Genomic DNA, 21,777 nt, shown 5'->3' on the forward strand with positions numbered 1-21,777 from the left:
ACTAATTTTATAAAATCATTGATATTAATCAGTCATTATTTTAACCTCCTGGTATAGTCTCTAAGTAAGCAATTCAAATCTTGATAAAACCTTGTAATGAATAAGCATAAATGACTTTTCCAAATATGTTAAAATATTATTTAGGACAATTCTCCAAAGATAGAACAATTTCAACACTGAGTTCATATTCATCCTGGACTACTTAAATCAGCATTCTGCTGACTAATAGAAAACAAATTATAACCCTGATGAAATACATAAGGCCGAGTATTCCGGTCATATGCGAACCGCCGACTCATTGAAAACGTCCCTGGTGCTGAGAAAGACTGAGGGCAGGAGAAGAGGGTGTCAGAGGATGAGATGGGTGGACGGCATCACCAATGCAATGGACAAAATAAACTTGGACAAACTTTGGGAGATGGTGAGGAACAGGGAGGCCTGGCATGCTGCAGTCCCTGGGGTCGCAAAGAGTTGAACATGGTTGGGCAACTGAACAACAGCAGACTCAATTTTAACAAAAATATTATGCCCTAAGGTAAGGTACACAATCTATATTCAAAATGGATAACCAACAAAGGACCTACTGTATAGCACATGGAACTCTACTCAATGTTAAGTGGCAGCCTGGATGGGAGGGGAGTTTGAAGAATGGATACATGAATATGTATGGCTGAGTACCTTAGCTGATCACCAGAGACTACCCCAATATTGTTAACTGGCTATAAAGCAATACAAAATAAAACATTTAAAGTTAAAAAAAATATGCTGTTAATTTTTCTGATGTCAGCATAACAGTATTGCCAATTACAAACTAAAGTTTTAAATTTTATCTTAGTCATCAGACATTTTGCTTCATCCCATAAATCATCTCACATCTATTTTTTCATTTGCATTTTTCACCATCCTTGTTCTGAAGATCACAATTTTCCAAAAGCCTCGCAACTGGTCTCTCTATCCAAGCACTCTCCCCCTCCAATCTGTTCCTTCCCACTGTTGTCATAGTTGTACTGCTGTTGAACGCTCTAACCACAAATCAAACTTTTGCTCTAAAACTTTCTGAGGCTTGAACTTCTCATACAAATTTACCATGTTTCTTAGCTGGGGTTTTCAAAATAGTCCATATTTTAGCCTAATCCTTCTACTTCCAGCTACTGCTATTCTCTATCCACTTACACTCTGTATCTTAGCCTAACTTGACAATCAATTTTCCCTCATCTCTTTCTGTATTCAATTACATCAGGTACACTCCCCCTCTGGCAAAAAATGCTCTTTCTACCACCAATCCCAACTAACTATTTTGATCTCTCTAACAGTGAACTCAGACACTGTTTCTCTAATTGGAAAATTAATCTTTCTTATGTGCGTTCCATAGCTTTCAGTGACCACACATGATAAAAGAATAAACTCCACAGAACAAGTTAAGAACATTAATTAAACAAGTAAGTAACAACTGTAACAACAATTACAACAAACATAACAACAAATCCTGGAGGAAGGGAGAATCCAGAGCTGCCTCATTTTGTTGTTTAAAATGTTCAATTTTCAACAAAAATAGTGAGACATGCAAATAAGAAAGTATGTTTTATATATATGGGGCGGGGGGAGTCAATAGAAACTGTCACTGAGGAATCCCAGATACTGGACTTTAAGACAAAAATGTTAAACTAATACATTTGAAGAATGAAAAGAAATATTGTCTAAAGAACTAAAGGGAAATATGAGAAAAATGTCTTATCAAATAGAGATTAAAAATAGAGACTGAAATTACTTTAAAAAGAAATTCTGGAGTTAAAAATTATAATGACTGAAATTAAAAATTCTCTAGAAGGGCTAAACAACAGGTTTGAGCTGGAAGAAGAAAGAATCAATGAATCTGAATAAAGAGCCACTGAGATTATTAAGTATGTAAAGCAGGAAAAAAAAAAGAAAAAGAAGAAAAAGAAGCAGAGTCTTACAGACCTGCCAGATGCAGCAAGCCTAACAATGTACACATAACGAATATCTCAGGAGAGGAAAGAAAAAGAGAAAGAGGCGAAAGAATACTTAAAGAAACACTGACAAAACATTTTCCAAATTTGGTGAATAAAATTAATTTACAGATACAAGAAGCTCAACAAAACCCAAGTAAGATAAACTCAAAGAAACATGCAATGCACATCACAGTCAAACTATTGAAAGACAAAGAGAGAATCCTAGAAGCACCAAGAAAGAAGCAGCACATCACATACAAAGATCCTTCATACGAGTAACAGCTGATGCCTCATTTGAAAACATGGAGACCAGAAGGCAATGGGGTGAATATACACAGTGCTGAAGGGAAATGCAACTAGAATTCTATATTCAGTAAATCTTTATTGTTCTCTCCAAGGCTTCTAACATACAGCATCACTCTTTCACTTTTCCCTCTTAGAAAGTAACCTCACTTAATATTTCAACAGAGAATTCTAACTAAACAGTAACAATTCCCCTAGCTTCTTCTTGATTTTCCATAACATAGTTTACTGCATCTTTTAAATCCTTACTGCTCCCCCATCAAGCTTACTGGTGTGTGTATTCTTCTCATGTAAGGCCAAACCTTTTACCTGTGTTGTAAACTTCATTTCCCCACCCCTAATCATCCTCAGATCATGCTTCATCAAGTTTCTCTCCTTTATTTTCAACCTCCCCTTTCCTCTGATTCTTTTTCTTAGAACCAGAAACCATTTCTTAAAAATGTTCAAATTTCTCCTATTTAAAAAAAGGAAAAATGTAATCCTCTCTTTCTCTCTAGCAATAGTCTCAGCTACACACACACACACTCACACACACATGTGTGAGTATGTGTAAATTTTGTCTTGGTTGTTCTGTATAGTTGTCTCAAACACAACTCAAACTGAAATTCAACATGTTTAAAACCAAACTCAGCATCTCTCCAATTTCCCATCTCTGATTGTTTCAAAATCATTCCAGACACCTCCTTCATCTTTCTACCGATTCTATCTCTAAAGGTCAAATGAGTCTGTCCTATTCTCTCTATGCACAGTGCTGGTTAAGTTGACACTTAAGTGTCAAGGCCTTTGACACTCGTCATCAACACCAAACTGCTGTCCTCACCTTTCAGTTTGTGCACTTTCAGCCCATTCTCCAAAGAGAAATGGAATGATTCTTTCAGCTGAAAAACCTTCTGTTTCAGTCTTCCTTCTCTCCTTTCATTTCCTTCTACTTCTCAAACTCTACTTGACATTCAGTCATGCAAACCCAGCTGAAAATTTCCATGTGCAGTCCTTCCTTGACTGCCAAGCCTTCACACACTATTCCCTCTGTCTGAACAAATGAACCTGACTGATTCCTACTGATTCTTCCAAGTAGATGGAAAAAACATCTCCAAATATTGTGTCACACTTCTCTTCAAAAACTGTGGGCTTAAGTGTGAGATGCATTTCGTGACTCACTTCAACAAACAGAATATGGTAGAAGTCATTGCAATATGCATTGAGGCTTCTTCCTTGCACTGTCTCTTAGATTACTCACTCTGGGGTAAGCCAGCTGCTACGTGAAAGCACTGAAGTATCTCTGTGAGGAGGTCTTCATAACAAGGAACTTAGATCTCTTGCCAATATACAGAGAAAATCTGAGTCGTTTAACCAATAATCACACAACTGAACTGTCTTAGCAGCAAATCCCCCAGCCCCACTGAAGTCTTCAGATGACTGCAGCCCTGGTGGACTTGACAGAAACCTCAAGAGAGGCCACGATCCAGAACCACCTGAATAATCCACTTGTGTGCACAGGCTAAGTGGCTTCAGTCATGTCTGACTCTCTGCGACCCTATGGACTATAGCCTGCCAGGATCCTCTGTCCATGGGATTCTCCAGGCAAGAATACTGGAGTGGGTTGTCATGCCCACCTCCAGGGGATCTTCCCAACCCAGGGATTGAACCCACGTCTCTTATGTCTCCTGCATTGGCAGGCGAGTTCTTTACCACTAGCACCATCTGGGAACCCAATGAAATCCATTCACAAATACCTAAAAGATAGAAACTTTGAGATCAACAAATGTTTGTTGGTTTAAGCCATTAAATTTGAGGGAGGGAATAGTTACACAGCAGTAGATAACTAATACATATCCTTAAAGAAGACTTCTCTGACAGCTCAGTTAAACCACTGCTGTGATACTTGGGGATTAATGCTTACATCACACAAAAGTGTGAAAAATTTAGTCTACTTTCCCTGCCTATAATGAAATCCACCTGTGGGCAAACTTTTTCATTCATTGTTGAATCTAAGCACAGTAGATGTTCAATAACTACATATTAAAATCAAATGGAAATGAGGATGATCTGAAATAGGCAAGTAATATGAAACTCAAAGATGGCATCACTGACTTGATGGACAAGAGATTGAGCAAGCTCTGGAAGTTGGTGATGGACAGGGAAGCCTGGTGTGCTGCAGTCCATGGGGTCACAGAATCAGACACAACTGAGCAGCTGAACTGAACTAAAGCTGCTTTTCTTCCTTCTTGAAATTCAGATAAGTCACAAGAAAGTAGGGAAACATAACATACTAATATATTGCTTCACTGATGTGTTAAAGCAAAATTGTATTACACTTGTAAATAATATGTATGTAAATATGTATGTCATCAGAATAACATCTTATTCAGCATCCTCCTGAATATAGTTCTCTCTAAAAGTGAATGTATCAGATGTATATAACATGATTTATGCCCATAATTGATAATGTCTTTAAATATAATCATCATTATTTTTCTCTAGCATATACTGCATGTTTCTTTATATAGGATAAAATGTATTCTCCTCCTTTAACACTGACTACAATTAACTAATTCCTTGAAAACTCAAGGTTATTGTTAGAGCCATCATTAATCATTTCTCTGAGCTGCAGTGGGTTTGTTTCTTTACTGTTTTCTCTTTAATTAGCTGGCTGTCATCTATAACTTAAGAACTGAGTCAGCTTGACATTGGCAGCACTCTACATAATTTTCAATGCTCAATCAGAAAAGTAATAGTATAGGAAATACATATAAATAGGGTAAATAACTTCCAAAATGTTTTAAATAAAGCAGAGTTGGGGAAGGAAGTGAAGAACACACTACTAAGAGTCTAGATAGCCAAAATATAAATATTCATGTAGAAAGGAATAAAAATAAAATTGGAGGATATCAAGTGGTTGCTATATTAGGCTTTAAAACCAAAGATGATTTTTTTCACTGAACCTTTATTATCATCATTATAACATTTTTCCAGCAGAAAAGATATAGATTGTCATCTCTCCTATCTAATACTATCTAGGGAGACACAAAGGTAAGAAAATATAAAGTTAGAAAGAGGCCCCAAAACATCTATGACTATTGTACACTTGCTAGATATTTATTGTATGCATATTAGATATATACCTAATAGAGTAGTTGAATCAAATATTTTTAAAGTATGGAAAATACTGGAAAATGGTATACTATCACAGGCCTGAGCACTTGTCTCATGCATCCAACCTGGGCTGGTGATCTGTTTCACCCTAGATATACATGTTTCGATGCTGTTCTCTTGAAACATCCCACCCTCGCCTTCTCCCACAGAGTCCACAAGTCTGTTCTATACATCTGAGTCGCTTTTTCTTTTTTTGCATATAGGGTTATCGTTACCATCTTTCTAAATTCCATATATATGTGTTAGTATACTGTAATGGTCTTTATCTTTCTGGCTTACTTCGCTCTGTATAATGGGCTCCAGTTTCACCCATCTCATTAGAACTGATTCAAATGAATTCTTTTTAATGGCTGAGTAATATTCCATGGTGTATATGTACCACAGCTTCCTCATCCATTTGTCTGCTGATGGGCATCTAGGTTGCTTCCATGTCCTGGCTATTATAAACAGTGCTGCGATGAACATTGGGGTGCACGTGTCTCTTTCGGATCTGGTTTCCTCAGTGTGTATGCCTAGAAGTGGTATTTCTGGGTGATATTTCTTAATGGATATTTGTATGCTCGATATATCCAACTGTTCATTAAAGAATGAGTTTAATAGGTCATTACAAAAAAGGTTTGTAGATTTTTAAAAGTAGGAGCTCTTAACATTATTAGTAATGATTTAAGTTCTCCATAGGATATCACAGTCACTAAGAAGATGTAGGAAAAGACACTTGCAATTATGAGAGTTTACTCATAATAATTCATGAGTGGGTATTTGTAAGGCTTCCTCAGACAACCACTTTGCCTTATTGCATTTCTTTTTCTTGGGGATGGTTTTGGTCACCACCTCCTGTACAGTATTACAAACTTCCATCCACAGTTCTTCAGGTACTCTGTAATCCCTTGAATCGATTATTGGGAATAGATTGGGATTCCCTTGAATAGAATCCCTTGAATCTATTGGGAATATAAATAAATGTCTGAAAGTGTAGCCAAAAAATGAAGATAATTTATCCTTTTTTTGCCAAGAGAACATGCTGGCCATAGCAAATAACCTCTTCCAACAACAAAAGAGATAACTCTACACATGGACATCACCAGATGATCAATACTGATCAGATTAACTACATTCTTTGCAACTGAAGATGGAGAAGTTCTGTTTATAGTCAGCCAAAACAGCTCTATACAGCTCCTTATCGCAAAATTCAGGCTTAAATTGAAGAAAGTAGGGAAAAGCACTAGGCCATTCAGGTACGACCTAAATCAAATCCCTTATGATCATACAGTGGAGGTGATGAATAGATTCAAGGGGTTTTGGAGTGCCTGAAGAACTATGGATGGAAGTTTGTCACACTGTACAGAAGATGGTGACCAAAACCATTCCCAAGAAAAGAAATGCAATAAGGCAAAGTGATTGTCTGAGGAAGCCTTACAGATAGATGAGAAAAGAAGAGAAGAAAAAGGCAGAGGAGAAAGGGAAAGATAGATCCAACTGAATGTAGAGTTCCAGAGAATAGCAAGGAGAGATAAGAAGGCCTTCTTAAGTGAACAATGCAAAGAAACAGAGAAAAAAAAAATACAATGGGAAAGACTAGAGATCTCTTCAAGAAAACTGGAGATACCAAGGGAATATTTCATGCAAAGATGGGCACAATAAAGGGCAGAAACAGCAAGGATCTAGCAGAAGCAGAAGAAATTAAGAAGAGGTGGCAAGAATACACAGAAGAACTGTTAAAAAACGTCTTAATGATGTAGATAACCACAGTGGTGTGGTCACTCACCTAGAGCCAGACATCCTCGAGTGTGAAGTCAAGTGGGCCTTAAGAGAAGCATCACTACAAACAAAGGCAGTGGAGGATGCAATTCCAGCTGAGCTGTTTCAAATCCTGAAAGATAATGCTGTTAAAGTGCTGCAGTCAACACGCCAGCAAATTTGGAAAACTCAGCAGTGGCCACAAGACTGGAAAAGGTCAGTTTTCATTCCAATTAATTGCAAAGAAAGGCAATGACAAAGAATGTTCAAACTACCACATAATTGAACTTATTTCACATGCTAGCAAGATCATGCTCAAAATCCTTCAAGCTAGGCTTCAGAAACACATGAACTGAGAACTTCCAGATGTACAAGCTGGATTTAGAAAAGGCAGAGGAACCAGAGATCAAATTGCCAACATACCCTGAACCATAAAATAACCAAGGGAATTCCAAAAAAAAAATCTACTTCTGCTTCATTGACTACACTAAAGCATTTGTTTGGATCACAACAAACTGGAAAACTCTTAAAAGACTGGGAATACCAGACCACCTGACCTGTCTCCTGAGAAGCCTGCATATGAGACAAGAAGCAACAGTTAGAACTGGACATAGAACAACAGCTTGGTTCCAAGTTGCAAAAGGGTACATCAAGGTTCATATCGTTACCCTGCTTGTTTAACTTACACGCAGAGCACATCATGTGAAATACCAAGCTGGATAAGTCACAAGCTGGAATCAAGATGGCTAGGAGAAATATCAACAACTTCAGATACACAGATGATACCACTTTAATGGCAGAAAGAGAAGAGGAACTAAAGAGCCTCTAGATGAGGGTGAAGGAGGAGACCCAAAGAGATGGCTTAAAACTAAATATTAAGAAAACTAAGAAGATGGTATCCAGTCCCATTACTTCATGGCAAATAGAAGGGGAAAGGGGGAAAGGTGGAAGCAGTGACAGATGTCCTCTTCTTGGGCTCTAAAATCACTGCGGATGGGAGTGCAGCCATGAAATCAGAAGACGATTGCTTCTTGGCAGGAAAGCTATGACAAAACTAGACAGTGTGTTGAAAAGCAGAGACATTACTCTGCCAACAAAAGTCCATAGAGTCAAGGCTATGGTCTTCCCAGTGGTCACATACAGTTCTGAGAGCTGGACTATAAAAAAGGCAGAGCGCCAAAGAATCAATGCCTTCAAACTATGGTGCTGGAGAAGACTCCTGAGAATCCATTGGACAGCAAGGAGATCAAACCAGTAAAACTTAAGGGAAATCAACGCTGAATACTCATTGGAAGAACTGATGCTGAAGCTGATGCTCCAGTATTTTGGTCACCTGATGCAAACAGCTGACTCACTGGAAAAGTCCCTGATGCTGGGAAAGATTGAGGGCAGAAGGAGAAGAGGCATCAGAGGATGAGATGGCTGCATGGCATCACCACTGAACTTGGACAAACACTGGGAGATGGTGAGTGACAGGGAGGCCTGGTGTGCTGCAGTCTATGCGGTCAGAGAGTCGGACATGACTGGGCGACTGAACAACGACACAGGATAAGCATATATAAATATTCACTTGTTACACATAATGACATTATATAAATATCAGCAATCATTACTACTTAAGGTTGAATTTCTATGCAGAGATACTACACTAAAAATATTAGTCATTAGAGAATATCCAGCATAGATTTTAAGAGTTTTCTACCAAGAAATATAGGCACTGCAAAGAAACACACACAGCTCATGTCATTTTTGGCAGTTTTAAAATATGGATGTTAATACAGCTCAAACCACAGGAGAAAATGATTAAGGGGTTAACTATCTTAAACCATATTCTTAAAAAGTATTATTCAAAGGAAATGCGTTCTTCATAGACCCTTTAAAAATCCATATATTCAACACATTTATTGAGTGTCTGTTCTAGAGTGTTTTCCTTAAAGCAAAATATTGCACTAATTAATTACTATGGCCTATATGTGAGACTCTAAATAATGAAGATTTAGAAAACACTAGCTCATCATTGTAAATTTACAGTAAGTTTCCCACATATGAACAAGTTCCATTCTGAGAACACGTTGACAAATTTAATTTGTTCATAAGTTCAACAAAGTTAGCCTAGGCACTTAACTGACATAGTCAGCTATATAGTATTGTAACAGGTTTAGAATACTTTCCACACAAACAATACACAAAAATAAACACAAAAAATAAAGAAAAGATTTTCAGCCTTACGTTACAGAACTTTGAAAAGTACAGTAGTAGCAGCTGGATACAGGGGTTAGTGGACAGGCAAGAAGACTTGCTGCCGGAGGAGGGGCAGGAGGTGGAACGGTGGGGCTGAAGGGTCCTCAGCAAGAGGAGACGGCGGGCAAGCTGCAGTGTCACTCACGCCTGAAGTGACTGGGCATGTGAACCCACATTCGCATCTTTCAAAGTTTGCAACTCGAGGATTCATATGCAGAGGACTTACTGTTCTCCCATAAACAGCTAAAACCAGCTGTTCTGAAAGAGAGCTGGTGAGGTGGGTGGGACTGAGGGGCAATATCAGAACCACAGAATTAACTGTGTCCTCAGACTCTTCAAGAAGGTAAACTCATTTCTTCCCCTCTGCAGAATCACCAAGGTCCTCAGTCACTCTGATGAGAGATGATCTAGTCCTTTAAGTGTCCTTCAGGACAAAAGTTTGCTAAACTCCTGGCCTGAGTCACATACTTCAAATAAAGGACTCTTATCTCACACTCCCTTTTATTCATGCATTTGGCTTTAAAGAATTTACAATGTGATTTTGCAATGAGAGGAGAAGAAAGTGAAATGGAAATACCATGATCTTGATCAGGTGCCTCCAGGTTGTAGCCATATCCCAGGAGTGTGCGTACAGCCTCACGGAGGCTATCCTTATTGGATTTCTTAGTTCTGTCATCTAGAAGGGCATAGGGAACAAGCCGAGGGTTTCTTCTGTTCTTTACATCCTACAGGAAGGAAAAAAAAAAAAGGTATGTGATCATCAAAGTACAACCAACAGCATTTGGAAATTACACAGCCACCAAATACATCAAAATATATAGTGTCTGAAGGTAGATATTGTGCTTTCTACCTTCCCTTTGTCTTTCCAGGTTGTAGAAGTCAGTGAAATACTACGAGTATGAAGAATCTATCAACTGAGTCACTGATCAATGTAAATCAGGCTCTCTCCATGAAAAGAAAATGTAAAAATAATGGCAATAACAAAAGACAGCTTCAATGATCTCAATAACCATCATCCATCTGTCATGACTGCAAGACAATGGGCTAACTTAAGAGAACCTACCATTTCCTTGCCCAGTTGACTGACAGGTCTTTGTTACAAAAAAAGCCTAATTTGTAACCATCATCACTCTGATTTTTGAGTCAATGTATAACACAAAGCAGCTGTCCCTTCCTCAGAGAAAAGTCAGTGTGTGATGGCCACCTCACAAACACAAATAGCTTAAAAAATAATAAACTGACTCCATCAACTGGTGAACCAGGTAATAGCAGGAGCATTACAAGAACTGCAAACCTCACAATTTTTTATAAAAGAGGCTCCAAGTTTAAAGCATGATTAAAATGGTAGTGACCAAGCAAGAAGACAGGCCATCTTACCATCTTAACAAAAGAATACATTATTAAGAGTAAACTCAAAATCTGGGCAGTGGAGATGACCCAAGACTGCAAGTCTTTCTAACACTTAAGAAATTACTTCTTTGCATTCATTCGTTGCTGCAGACTTGATCAAACTTTCCATATTATAGGAGGCATGCTGCTGCTGCTGCTAAGTCGCTTCAGTCATGTCCAACTCTGTGCGACCCCAAAGACGGCAGCTCACCAGGCTCCCGCATCCCTGGGATTCCCCAGGCAAGAACACTGGAGCAGGTCGCCATTTCCTTCACCAATGCATGAAAGTGAAAAGTGAAAGTGAAGTTACTCAGTCGTGTCCGACTCTTAGCAACCCCATGGACTGCAGCCCACTAGGCTCCTCCGTCCATGGGATTTTCCAGGCAAGAGTACTGGAGTGGGGTGCCATTGCCTTCTCCACCAGGAGGCATATTCAATCTCAATTTATCTTAGCATGAAGAACAATTTGGATGCTGTAGATATTCCCAAACATTCTCCAAAAAAAATAAGCTATTTGGTAGATAGCATTTGCTCTGGTTGGGGAGGAACAAGGAAAACTAGTTCCCAATTTCTTCTTCCCCTTCTCTAGCAAATCTGTAGTATACCTTATACTGACTACCTGACCATTTGGACCAGAGTTCAAATCCCACTCCAAAGCCACCCCCAAAGAAATAAGCACCATAAACAGCTTCAAGCCACATTACCCAATGTCTGTTAGCTATTCTCACGAGTGTGACCATTAATAGAGATCCATGGACTTGCCTGGTGGGCCGGCGGTTAAGAATCTGCATCCCAGTGCAGGGAACAGGGGTTTGATCCCTGGTCTGGGAAGATCCCACATGCCACAAGACAACTAAGCCCGCATGTCACAACTGCTGAAGTTTGTGCCTCCGGAGTCAGTAGTCCACAAGAGAAGTCACTGCAATGAGAAGCTTGCGCACTGCCACTGGAGAATGGCACCCACTTACCATAACTACAGAAAGCCCAGGCACAGCAACAAAGACCCAGAGCAGTAAAAAATAAAATTTAAAAGAAAATTAAAAAATAGAGGCCCACAATTCTGAAATCTAGAAAAAGAAATTTTTTTAAACTAAGTTTAATAAAAATGCAGTTGGTGGCAAACAATGACCTGCATTGATGCAAGGCTGTTGATAATCTTTTTTTCTCTCTCTTGGTTTCATCAGTCTACACTGCTGAACAAAGAATAATTTATACATAGTCTGCTGCTCTGCACTATGGAACAACCTCATTTTACCACCATTCAAAAAATCTGGATTATGAAATTCATCTGGCCCAAGGGGCATTAAATGTGACATTATGGACCTCTTTTATTAATTTATCTTGATACTATCATATTTTACATGCTTAAAAACAATCCTAAAAATCAATCTCAGAGAAATGTCACAAAACCACATTATAAATCAGTGGTCTGGAAACGGTCATTGGGAGCCTCATGATAAAAACCAGGCTTGAGGACTGACATCCTGGGTCTAGCAACAAACAAGTGCTTCATTGCATAGGTGCATTAAAGATATCTATATGATGTGAGTTTCAATATAGTCATTATTTAATCTCTCTGTTACAAAGTATACTAGTCCCCACTTAGGTCAATTTCAGAGCATGTGTTGTAGAGTTAAGGTCCCACATACCTGTTGGATGCCGTAGGTCCAGCCCTGCCGAATCCGATCCCGAGCCCACACGTTATGAGCATTTTCCGCCAACTTGTCCACCATGGCCTCTTGAGATGGGGTGAGTTTGATAAAGCTCAGGTCCATTGGGGCAGGCTTGTATCCACTTGTCAGCTGGTAACTACAAAGCAAAGCCAAAGACATAAACAATAGGCCTGTCCAAAAAAATCAAGGTTGAGAAATTCCTATATTAATCTTTTAACTCCAATTGTTTCTAATTTTTATTGTTCCATAGACCACAGTGGGCTTCCCTGGTAGCTCAGCTGGTAAAGAATCCACCTGCAATGCAGGAGACCCCAGTTCAATTCCTGGGTTGGGAAGATCCCCTGGAGAAGGGACAGGCTACCCCCTCCAGTATTCTTGCCTGGAGAATCCCATGGGCAGCGGAACCTGGAGGGCTACAGTCCATGGGGTTGCAAAGAGTCAGACATGACTCAGCGACTCAGCACAGCACCGCACAGCCCACAGTGGTGACCCGTGGTGATGTGCCTGGTCAGCAGTTACGGACCCCTTTCACTTAAACTAAAAACTCATCCGGTGGAAAAGCCACCTGATCTTTATGTTTTCACTTTTACATCACTAAAACAGAAATGAAGCAACACCTCTCTCTCAAATTTGAGTATTTATCATTGTTTGTGTCCCAAACAGTTGATGCTTTCGTATAGCATAAATCAAAGCATCAGTAATTAAAATAGTTAATGAATTTCTCTTTCTGTTAAGTCCTCAGTTTTCAACATTTACATGTTATATTCATGTAATATTTATTTCAGAAATCTGTGTATCCTTTCAGACACAAGCTGTTCATTATTCTACAGGGGAATTCTAACACATTCATACATTATTTTTCTATTGCCATTCCAAGTTACATAATTTAGAAAGCCTCTAGATAAGACAGAGACTAGAAAATACCAGGCATGTAATCATCTAAAATATGACGAAGGCCTGAATTTTAGGGAATGCTTACCAGAGGCTATTTCCACACTTTGAGCTAGAGAAGAAAGGTATCAAGACCAGTATAATTTTTAATTTGGGGGGAGAAATAGAAAATTGAAAATATAAGAATTTTCAGACTTCCCTCATGGTCCAGTGGTTAAGAATTCACCTGCCAATGCAACAGACACAGGTTCCATCCCTGTTCTGAGAGGACCCCACATGTTGCAGGGCAACTAAGCCCATTTGCCACAGCTACTGAGCCCATGCTCTAGAGCCTGCGAGCCCCAACTACTGAAGCCCATGTGCCCTTGAGCCCACGTAGCCAAAACTAAATAAACAAACAAATAAAATTTTAAAAAGAAAGAAAATATAAACTTTTGCACCCACATTTATTATGGCGATATGACTGCTACACGCACACACACACACACAGAGACATCCATCTCATCTACTAGAGAGACTGGCCCAAAGCCTACTGTACAACTGGTTCTCTTTCATTCTCTGTCGCTGTTCCGTCCCCTTCCATCAGCTGTGCCTTGGAGTCAGGATCTGCTTCTGATCCATTTTTCTAATTATCATTATACTTAGAAGAGTGCCTGGCAGAGAACAGCCTTTCAATCTATAGTCTTCAAAAGGACTCACTTTATGTACAAAATGAATATAAAGAGATATGCATCTTCATCTCAAAGATTCTCCTTTGGTCCAAACAAAGTAAACAAAAGTTGCCCAATGATTACGCTAAGTTAAAAAAAAAAAAAGACCAGAACATGAGAAAATGGTCTAAGATAAAACTATAAATAATCTTTATTCTTCTAATTATTCTGGCTTATGGCTAGCCAAATTAAAAGGCAAGCTCCTTAATAACAGAGAGAAAACCTAAGATAGTGCCTGATATGTGTAGATATTCAATAAAAATCTGCTGATTGAATCTGTGTATGACAGAAATAAATAATTTAAGGTTGAATAAAGTTGACTTTACCTTAAATAACTTCATTATACTTCATTGAACCCCTACTTCATTATAAGACATCTTGCATTTTATAAATGATTAATCTATAGGCATAAGTCTTAACGAACATTTTGTTTTGTTTAAGTAGATCAGATTGGTCTGGCAATTGCAAAAATTGTGGCTAATTACTACCTTATGTCACTTCATTTACATCCACAGCTGAATTTACTGACATGAAATTTTGTTCTGTTTTAAATAATTAACAATACATTTTATTTTTCTATAAAGAAGCCACATGGGACTTCTGAACCACTCACACAAATCACTGCCTTTTATAGAATCTGTATGTTTAAATGGACATATCTGTCAACTGTAAGCACAGTCTATATTCAAGTTCTCACTTGGAAAATATTTTCTTCAAGAAAGCACTCAATACACTTCAAATGTACCAAGAGGTGATCAAGCCCAGCATCCTCTAATTTCCAAATTTAACATTATTTGCTGGACGAAGAGTTGGGGGCAATGATAACGAACTTGGTCTTTTGTACTCAACCCCTTCCCACTTCTGTTCCTCACCCCTTTCTCCTGAATTTCCCCAATATCACCCAGCACATAATTCTCTTTCTTCTCTAATTTTCCCGTGGTCCTGATCCCTCCTAGCTGTAACAGACAGGCTCAAGTTTTGAAGGTACTCTGTGAAGAACTGATTACAGCCTATGCCACCTTAGTGAGTGATATGTTTTCTAAAAAGAGGAAAGATACTTCTCTTGTGATCAATTCTAATAGTAGACTTGTCAGCAATGTCAAAGGGAGAGGAATTTTTGAAGGGTATTTTCTACAAAAACTTACAGATAAATTCTATTAGTCTATAGTAGAACTACACATTCTACTGTATTTCTGTAGAGTAGTATGACATATACCATATGTACATGCCATAATTCTGGCATAAGCATTTCTCTTTACTTTCTAAATTTTTCTCTCACTGTATACAATATCTATTAGAGTTGCTTTAGTTTGCAATCACAATGAAAGCCTATGGAGATTCATTTGCATCTATCGATTTGAAATGACCCAATAATTAATTCACATTCATTTTCAGATGTAGACTACAATTCATTCTACCAGCTTTCCTTCATAGTCTAGTATAAGAAAGAATTTAAAGTTTCAAGTAGTACTTTTAAATGGTGAATAATCCCATTCAAATTGAAGTTATTAATTCCCATTTCACCTGAACCTTATTTCCACACTGTTGTACTTCATCTTTTACAGTATAAATAACTACAAATATCTTTGAAATTAAGACTTCAACCTCAGTATGTTAAAAATGGTAACATCATGAATGCTTTTATTAGTGGCATAAATAATGACTTACAAAATCATTCACAGGACATAACAAAGAAAGAATCAAAAGCACTATACCAAAATGAGATTTTTAAAAGTACATAAGTGTACTTTAGCAAATCATGCCCATTTCATCATATTAATACAATCTAATTAGGTACATAAAGATCAACCAACTACTAATAGAAACTATTTTCTTTTTGTGATTGGAAAAGGACAAAGAATGAAGCTTTTGAATAAAATGCAATCGAAGCGAACCTTGGAAGCTAGATAATTCCAAGTAAAGTTTCAGATTGATTTCCAGAAATTTAAAAGAAATAAAGGAAAGATTGCTACAATTCTTTGGAAATGGGATTTTGTAGCCCAAATACTAGGGAAAAGGCATGTCATTAGTAATTACACTAATAGAAAACATGCTTAGCTCATATAAAGACATCTATGTAGTACATCCTACCTTTTCAAGCTTTCAGGGAAAATTCTCCCAGAATCAGTCAACAAATCTCCTTATTCTGTCATGTATTTGTCTAGTAGGTGTAGTTTTTAATTTCCTTTACTTTCATACTCTAAGATGCAGTACCATCAATCATTTTGCAAATTTAGGTTATGAGGAATATATATGGTACTAAACAAATATATTCAATATAGTCATTTTCAAAGTGTCAAAGTTCTTTTGTAGTTACTAGCTGTTAGTTTTATTTGATGCAATATATAATAAATATTTTTTTTGAAAGTGAGATTAACAAATCACATAAAACTCTCTGAGCATCAGTTTCCTTACAGCAAAATTTCTTTTAAAAAACTTCTTTGCCTGGTGAGGGGGGCAGGGGTGGCTGGGGGAGGACTAAGGAACTGCCAGTTTCATTTGCATTGAATTACCAAAGAAGTAAGCAAACAACCGATAATACTTGGCCCCAGGGGTGAACTGTCACAGGAAGCAGCAATTCAATTCTGTGCTTCATTCCCACCTGACCCACATTCTTTCCCCAAGCAGGAATTGTAAGTGAGTTTTTTTTAAAAAGTGTTCAGTATAATGTCACTAAAGGGCCAATTAAAGTAGCGCAACAAAAACGTGGCAGAATACCAAAACATGAAGGATAAGTCTTTTCTGTTTTTCCAGCCTCTCCCACCTCTCAAGCTTACTTGTTTAGTATGAATCAGAGTAAATGAAGCTTGGAAGTCATTACATTGTGAAAGATGCACAGTAAACATGAAAAGATTATGTCCAAGTTCAGTGGATGTTAGCTGTAAATTTCAAAACCAAATCAGTCCTCCAAGTACCTTGGAACAAATGGGAAAATTTCAGATGACTGCACACCACAGATACTCAGAACAAGTTTTGCTAGAAGCACAGCTACTAAAAATGGTGCTGGGTTGACATTCTCAAAGAAAGGAGACAGAGAATATTAAAAAAAAAAAAAACTCCAGAAAACAAATACAGAAGAATAATTTCAGTTGAGAAATTAGAAGGAATCTGTTTCTACTACTTTTGAGAAATTAGAAGGAATTTTTCTTCTACTCCTTCACTTCTTCTCTTTACATGTATTTTAAAAACTCGTTTATTTACTTATTTATTTGGCTGTCACTAAGTGGAACCAGTGACAGACTTTATTTTCTCAGGCTCCAAAATCAATGCAGATGGTGACTGCAGCCATGAAATTAAAAGAAGCTTGATCCTTTTGAAGAAAAGCTATGACAAACCTAGATAGCATATTAAAAAGCAGAGACATTACTTTGACATTACAAAGACCCCTCTAGTCAAAGCTATAGTTTTTCCAGTAGTCATGTATGGATGTGAGAGTTAGACCATAAAGAAGGCTGTGTGCTGAAGAATTGATGCTTTTGAACTGTGGTGTTGGAGAAGACTCTTGAGAGTCCCTTGGACTGCAGGGAGATCCAACCAGTCCATCCTTAAGGAAATCAACCCTGAATATTCATTGGAAGGACTGATGCTGAAGCTAAAGCTCTAATACCTTGGCTACGTGATGCAAAGAACTGACTCATTGGAAAAGACCCTGATGCTGGGAGAGATTGGGGGCAGGAGAAGGAGGGGATGACAGAGGATGACATGGTTGGATGGCATCACCAACTCGATGGACCTGAGTTTGAGCAAGCTCTGGGAGTTGGTAATGGACAGGGAAGGCTGGTATGCTGCAGTCCATGGGGTCGCAAAGACTCGGACACAGCTGAGCGACTGAACTGAACTGATTTAGCTGCACTGGGTCTCAGTTGCAGCATGTGGGATCTATTTCCCTGACCAGGGATAGAACCCAGGCTCCCTGAATTGAGAGCTCAGAGCTTAGCCCTTGGACCACCAGGGAGATCCCCATTTTGCTTTTAAATAAACATGTAATATGACATGCCCTGTGCCTCCACCATCTTTAATCCCTTTTTCACTCCAAGTTCTTCTTCATAGCCCCTTCGAAACAAATCAAGAGAGGTTCATTTCAAGAAAGACCAAAAAAAAAATGAAAGACCAAAAAAGCCATTCTTGGCTTTTGGATTTTTAGAATAGGCTTTGAAAAGTCATAGCAGAGACAACAGTATTTAGAGAAAGGCCTTCTGATATGAATAGCTCTACTTTTGAATATTAAAAGAGTAAGGACCTGATGTGCTGGATGAAGGTTTCAGAGCCTAGAGGAGGAGAGAATTAGAGGAATTCAGCGTTCTCTACCCGCTTGCCCAGATGGAGACCAGACAGATCCCACAGTCAAGACAGCTTCTGGCTTACTTACCAGATTAGACGCAGGAGAATGGCCAGTTTCCAGAATCTCCCACACCCAAACCCTTGTGCAGCACAGATTAAGGAGAACAGATCTGGCACCAAGCCAAGACTAGGCTGCAAGGCAACCTTCCCTCCTCTCTCTGCCTAAAGACTAAAGTCCTCAAGTTGCCGAAGACAGTATTCCTAGGTTTCCAACCTCCAAACGAGGCCTGAGTGGAGGTGAAAGAACAGCAAGGACCTTGAGGACTCAAAAGAGGTGAGGAAGAAAGATACAGTGTGTGGTCCAAAGATCAGTCAGGAAAACGTGCATCCCCAAATGAGGCAGGAGACAGACGGACCCCAGGCTGAGTAGCTGGAGTTTATCCCCCATGGACAGATACTCCAAGATGAGGACAACAGCGGGATGATATTTGGAGGTGCTAAGCCCTGTCCAGATAAAAGATAAAAAGACTACAGTCTCCTCACTCTCAAAGTCAAGGAGAGCTTCCCAACTATATATGCACAGAAGGGCTCCTAGGAGATCAAAAAGGAAGGGCTCTCACCACATAGTCAGTGATGTTAACCTACCCACTAGAATCCATCTTGGCTGAGAGATGAACACACAGACACATGGGGAGGATCCTGAGAAATACTACAGATGGACCCAGAGCTAGGCAAAGCAAGAGGACAGTCTAGAGGAAGCCCAGAAGAAATGCTCCATAAAAGTGATTCAAACTACCCAGAGGGTGTGAGTCTCTCTCTGAATCTGTCCTGTGAGTATATTCACATGTGCCTTTTTTCTCCTAATAAACAGTTTGTTTCACTACTTTCTGTCTCTTTGTGGGAATTCATTTCAACAAAGCTGATGGGTCAGGGACCCTGTAACACTGGTCACTGGTTTGGTGGCTAGAATTCAGTGCTCTCACCACTGAGACCTGACATTAATCTCTGGCTGGGAAACAAAAATACTGCTTCAAGCGGCTGCAGGCAAAGGCCACTCAAAATCAGAAAGATGTCAGAAGAGGTAAATGCAGACAATTAATAAAGAATCTCCTCTGACCAACCTGACTCAAGCCCCTCCGAATCCTCTTTCTGACCTGGCTTCTGACCATAGACTTTGACTGTGTTTTGCTTAGTCCAGTTTTAGCAAGACTCCTGCTTAGGTCAGCTTGGTGGAAATCCCCCACTCATGATATCTGATCACATTCCTCATCCCCCACCTTTGACATCCTATCACTCTGATCTGCCATTAGCAACAATCCTACAAATTTTGTTTTATCAGAATCCCCTTTTCCCTTGATGTTTCCTCTTAGTAGTTTTCCACCCACTGACCCCTAACACTGGTCCTGTCTACAAATCCCCACTTGTCCTTCTTGTATTGGGATTGCCAAAAATTCATTCGAGTTTTTCCATAATATCTCACGGGAAAATCCGAATTTTTTGGCCAACCCAGTGTATGACTACTGAGGTTTCTCTTCCCCTATTGTAATAGTTCTGGAATAAAATTTGTCTTTATTCCTTTAACTTCTGTCTGGCTCTGGTTTTCTTTGATGTAATTCAGTTCCTGACAGCAAACTCAAATGAGAATGTTCAAGGATCCAATGTTTCCTCCCCAATCAGGTGAGTGTCCCAAAGATACATAGCCCTGGGAGTAAGAAGGGGGTAAACTTTGAGCTTGAACTTAATTCAAATATTTATCCTGCACTCAAATGTTTCAGGCCCTGTTCTGGGAACTAATGATACATCGTTGAATAAAACAAACATAATAATATGTTAGATGATATTTAAATGCTATCAGAAAAAAAATCAAGCGGGAAAGGGGACAGGGGAGAAAGCACAATTTTAAATAGGCTGCAATTTTAAGGAGGCAGAGAAAGACGGCTTTCAGAAGATGATCTTTGAAATCAAAACATATAGGTGAGAATAAACAGAAAACTGCGATTTCAATTGAGTTTGCAGTGAAAAGACTAGGAATGGGTTGTCACTAACAAGCTGCATTCTGGCTGCAAGGCCCATTGGGTTTAAACAGGAAATTAAGTCCAATGAGAACAAATGAAGAACAGTACATGTTGGCACATTTTAAAATTTGTGGTCTGTGAAATTTACTCACTACACATGAAAAGAGTATATAAATATTTCTTTCTTCACAATCACAGGGCCTCATACTTACGGGAAAATAATCCAGCTGCATTTGTAACACTATTTTTCATTTAGGTAAATATTTATAGACACTGTATTTTGTGTGTGGGCTTGTGTCTATATGCATTGTATAAATATGGGTCTGAATATTCTGGATCCATCTAAGCATTAATTTCTGAAACTCATTTAAGTTTATACACATATATGAACACTGAGAATATCATTTTTAACCTTGTATCTGCCCCAATATGCCTGAGAGATACCAGTTACACCTTAACTTGACATCACGATAGTGGTTTTATAGCAGCAGGGTAAGACTGTGGTGCAGGAGGGAGGGAATTTAGCACGAGTCGTAAGTATTTCTCAAATAATTCTAATACACTTTTTCATAACTCAGCACTATCTCTTACTTCCCAGTGATATATAAAGCAACCAGTTTCTGACCTACTACATTTGGGGTTTACTTAACAGCAGATAAGTGCTAACAAAAAGTCTGAATAACAGGCATTGGTATTCAGATAAGAACTGCATTTTCAATTAAACTTTTAGATTTAAAAAAATTCTCATTACTCAGGGATATAAGATATTGTGAACCACAATATCTGGGACTGTGTTCCTTTTCAGTTGTATTTTACTTTATTCCTTCAGCAATTGGACTCTGCTCATCAAACTCTGCAGTGGGTCAAGAGTTTAATTTTATAACAAATGTGGGAAGATTTACAAAATTAAGAATAGACAATAATGTGCTATACTATTCAGTTGCCTGCTGGTTTGTTTAGAGAGGAGGGTGAGGAGAAAGAGGGAGGAGAAGGAAAACAGAACTACAATGAATCACATATTCTATAAAAGTCCTCACAGACTTTCAGAGAGATGATCTGTATTATCAGGGAAAAAAACTAACACTCAGGTTGCCTATTTTAAAAAATGGAATAAAGCACATCATTCTAACTACAGTTTGAATCTACATTGTTCTTAAATCTGAAATGGATCTCCTGTAGGCAGTGAATAGTTAGGTCTGTTTTTTTATCCATCCAACTGCTCTATACTGTTTGAATGGTGAATTTAATCCATTTACATTTAGAGTAATTACTGACATGCAAAGGCATACTGACACCATCTTATTATAATTGCTCTCTGGTTACTTTTTATTTCCATTGTTTCTTTTTCCCTCTGTCTATGTCTATATCCATATCCATATTGATATGCTTTGTTTTCTCTTTCTTGGTTTTGTTG

The 21,777-nt window shown here is 38.5% G+C and overlaps 1 protein-coding gene across 5 annotated transcripts in view; it reads right to left on the reverse strand.

The window, feature by feature from the left end:
- The window catches only part of RYR2 (ryanodine receptor 2), an 803,099-nt gene that overhangs the window by 305,816 nt on the left and 475,506 nt on the right, over positions 1–21,777 (reverse strand). For all 5 annotated transcript variants that reach the window (XM_070471032.1, XM_070471028.1, XM_070471029.1 and 2 more), the window contains 2 exons: positions 12,443–12,602; positions 9,982–10,129 (listed from right to left, as the gene is read on the reverse strand). In XM_070471032.1, coding sequence (XP_070327133.1) covers positions 9,982–10,129; positions 12,443–12,602 — 308 coding nt within the window. The remainder of the gene's footprint in view (positions 1–9,981; positions 10,130–12,442; positions 12,603–21,777) is intronic.

The sequence above is a fragment of the Odocoileus virginianus genome, chromosome 7 (genome assembly GCF_023699985.2).
Source record: "Odocoileus virginianus isolate 20LAN1187 ecotype Illinois chromosome 7, Ovbor_1.2, whole genome shotgun sequence".
Taxonomy (NCBI): Eukaryota; Metazoa; Chordata; class Mammalia; order Artiodactyla; family Cervidae; genus Odocoileus; species Odocoileus virginianus.